Source organism: Crocodylus porosus, unplaced genomic scaffold, assembly GCF_001723895.1.
Source record: "Crocodylus porosus isolate Cpor-Errol unplaced genomic scaffold, CroPor_comp1, whole genome shotgun sequence".
Classification (NCBI taxonomy): Eukaryota; Metazoa; Chordata; order Crocodylia; family Crocodylidae; genus Crocodylus; species Crocodylus porosus.
The window spans coordinates 130,658,422-130,660,877 of NW_017728943.1; the positions used below are offsets into that span (position 1 = coordinate 130,658,422).

Below are 2,456 nucleotides of genomic sequence, written 5' to 3' on the forward strand. Positions count from 1 at the left end.
CCTGTTCTGCTCCATGAGTTAATACCCAGGTGGTTGCCCCATTTGCTTCTCCTCAGTTATGGCACAGGGGCCAGGCATTGGCAGAGGCATCAACAAGCCTGAACCTGCGCTGACCAGCTTATCGCCTCATACCTTGCTTATCTCTTCACAACTCACAGAACCCTTCAAAGGACCTTGTGGCACCTCAGGTTGCTGTGGCACCGTGGTTGAGAATCAGTGCTCTGGCCCCTGTCCATGGGAGTGTATGAACCCACTGGTATTCTACTTGTGACCCAAACTGCATTCACTGAGCAAAGCAGCTTGTCTTGCTTCTGTTCACACATCTGGGAAATGTATCTAGATTTACTAAGGTGGTGTTGGTCCTTATTGGAGGGCAACACACTTCTGAAATCAATGGTTTATTGTTATTTACATAGTACAATAGAAGATGCTTCCAGGACAAGTAGATCTACAATCCAGCTTAACAATGGAGGACAACCAAAGAGCATAGAAGGTCTAGGATTACACTAGCAAGACTGCAAGATACTTTCTTATGTGCATTCTTTCATAGGGGTCTTTTTTTGCACGGGGGAGAGAAGAGTTTGCATTTTTAATATGTTAATACAATTTGGGAGATTAAAGGTCTTCAAGAGTTTGCAGTTTGGAGGTTGGAACTACAAGGTGCTAACAATGGGTGCAAGGAAACAGTCAGACCGTGGGGTGGGAGCATCATCCCTGGACTACTGCTAGAGACTGAAATATGACAATTTGCACTTTCCCTTTTCAGCTTGATCCACCCTTGACATACATAAATATAATGCAATGGGGTGCCTCACACCACGCTTCCATGACCATATTCTCTGGCTTCTTTCCAGAATTCTGTGGAGTGCAGAATTACTAAAGGTGAAAGACTGGACTGGACTTACCTATCTCACATCTGGGCAATTTCAGGACCCTTCCCCCTGCCCTGTAGACTGAGGCGCAAACTTTACAAGGGGACCCTACAAAACTGCCAGAAAGACTCCCTGCACCAATAGTATTCATCAAGGGGACTTAGAATGATAGTTGCTGTTCTCTCTGCACCAGTTCTGCTGGCAAAGAGAGCCCTGGAGCAATGATGACTCAGGTTCAGAGCCTTCAGGATTTGGTCCAAAACCCATTCTAAAGAGCCAAGTCATCGACCACTGCATAGAAGCACTGTTCAAACTCTAGCTGGCACTGAACAAAGACAAGTAACTATACCGCATTCTCTTTATGTAAACTAATAGGGCAGCATGAACTCTAGTCTGAAAGAAGACCAGACCCTGTGTACATTCTTCTCAAAGCTTCCATGGGCTGACTAACAAAGGGGTTAAATGTCCATGTGGCTGATAACCACCCTTAGAAGCTTTTGTGTTTCTTCTGTCTGTTGATGGATCCTCTCAAGATGCTCCATCAGTTGACTTTGCCTGATGGCTGATGAAAGTTCTGGATCTAAGAACAAAGGAAAACCAGTGTGTGATTATCCAGCCCACACAAATGAAGTGTCCTGCCCAAATACATGCTCTTCCTATTAAATGTCTATAGAATTTAGTTATTCTTTCCACAATAAACAGGATTATGCCTTACTATGTTATCCATGATACACATATGCTATAATCTCCAGGAAATGTACACAACATTCTGTTACCACAAAAAGGAAAACAATGACTATCCCCACATTTAGAGCTTCACCTTCACAGGAGGGTATGTCACTTATCTTCCCCAATCAATTCACCCCAGAGCTCAAAAGGTTGAGTGCAATGCTACGATTAATCATCTACCACTACAGAATGATACAGGTAGGCCATGAAGCTGACTCAGAGCACATGTATATGTGATGTATTTATTTATTATTTTGGATGCATTCTTTCATCTGATGTCTAGTTTTCCATACAAAAATACTGTAACAGTTTTAAAGGACATAATTGAATTGAGTAGTCCTAGGAGATGGGCTCTACCAATTTCCTTTTCATTTGGTTTGATAGCTCTGCTCAGTCAGATTTTTATATTGCTATCTTTCAGAGGATGATACGTCATATAGATTTTTAAATATATTTTATTGTCCTCATGTTATGAACTAGATAGCTTTCCACAAATGGGAAAACATTGTGCAGAAAGGTTCATTGATACTAAATCAGATTAAATTTTAGGCCTGTCAACCTTATACAATGCCCCCCCATGGACAAAGGAGATTTGATAAGTCTTTCCATCTTCATGGAAATTATGAAAAGTATGATGATTGACTATTCTCTGTCACTCTAGGTAACCAGACTAGGAGCAATTGCCCCAAACTGCAGCAGAAGAAATTTTAGGTTGGAAAGTAATAAGAAATTTCTGACTATAAGGCTGGTCAACCAGTGGAACAGGCTGCCTGGAAAAGTTAAGGAACCTCTACCCCTGGAAATAGTTTCATAGTTAATAGGGTCAGAAGGGACCTGAGCAGATCATCAAGTCTG

At 41.9% G+C, this 2,456-nt stretch overlaps 1 protein-coding gene across 2 annotated transcripts in view; it reads right to left on the reverse strand.

Annotated features, from left to right (window-relative positions):
- Positions 1 to 385: 385 nt before the first annotated feature.
- LOC109320196 (vacuolar protein 8-like) overlaps positions 386 to 2,456 on the reverse strand; it is a 63,690-nt gene continuing 61,619 nt past the window's right edge. For both annotated transcript variants that reach the window (XM_019550202.1, XM_019550201.1), the window contains exon 14: positions 386 to 1,452. In XM_019550202.1, coding sequence (XP_019405747.1) covers positions 1,331 to 1,452 — 122 coding nt within the window. In that variant the 3' untranslated portion in view covers positions 386 to 1,330. The remainder of the gene's footprint in view (positions 1,453 to 2,456) is intronic.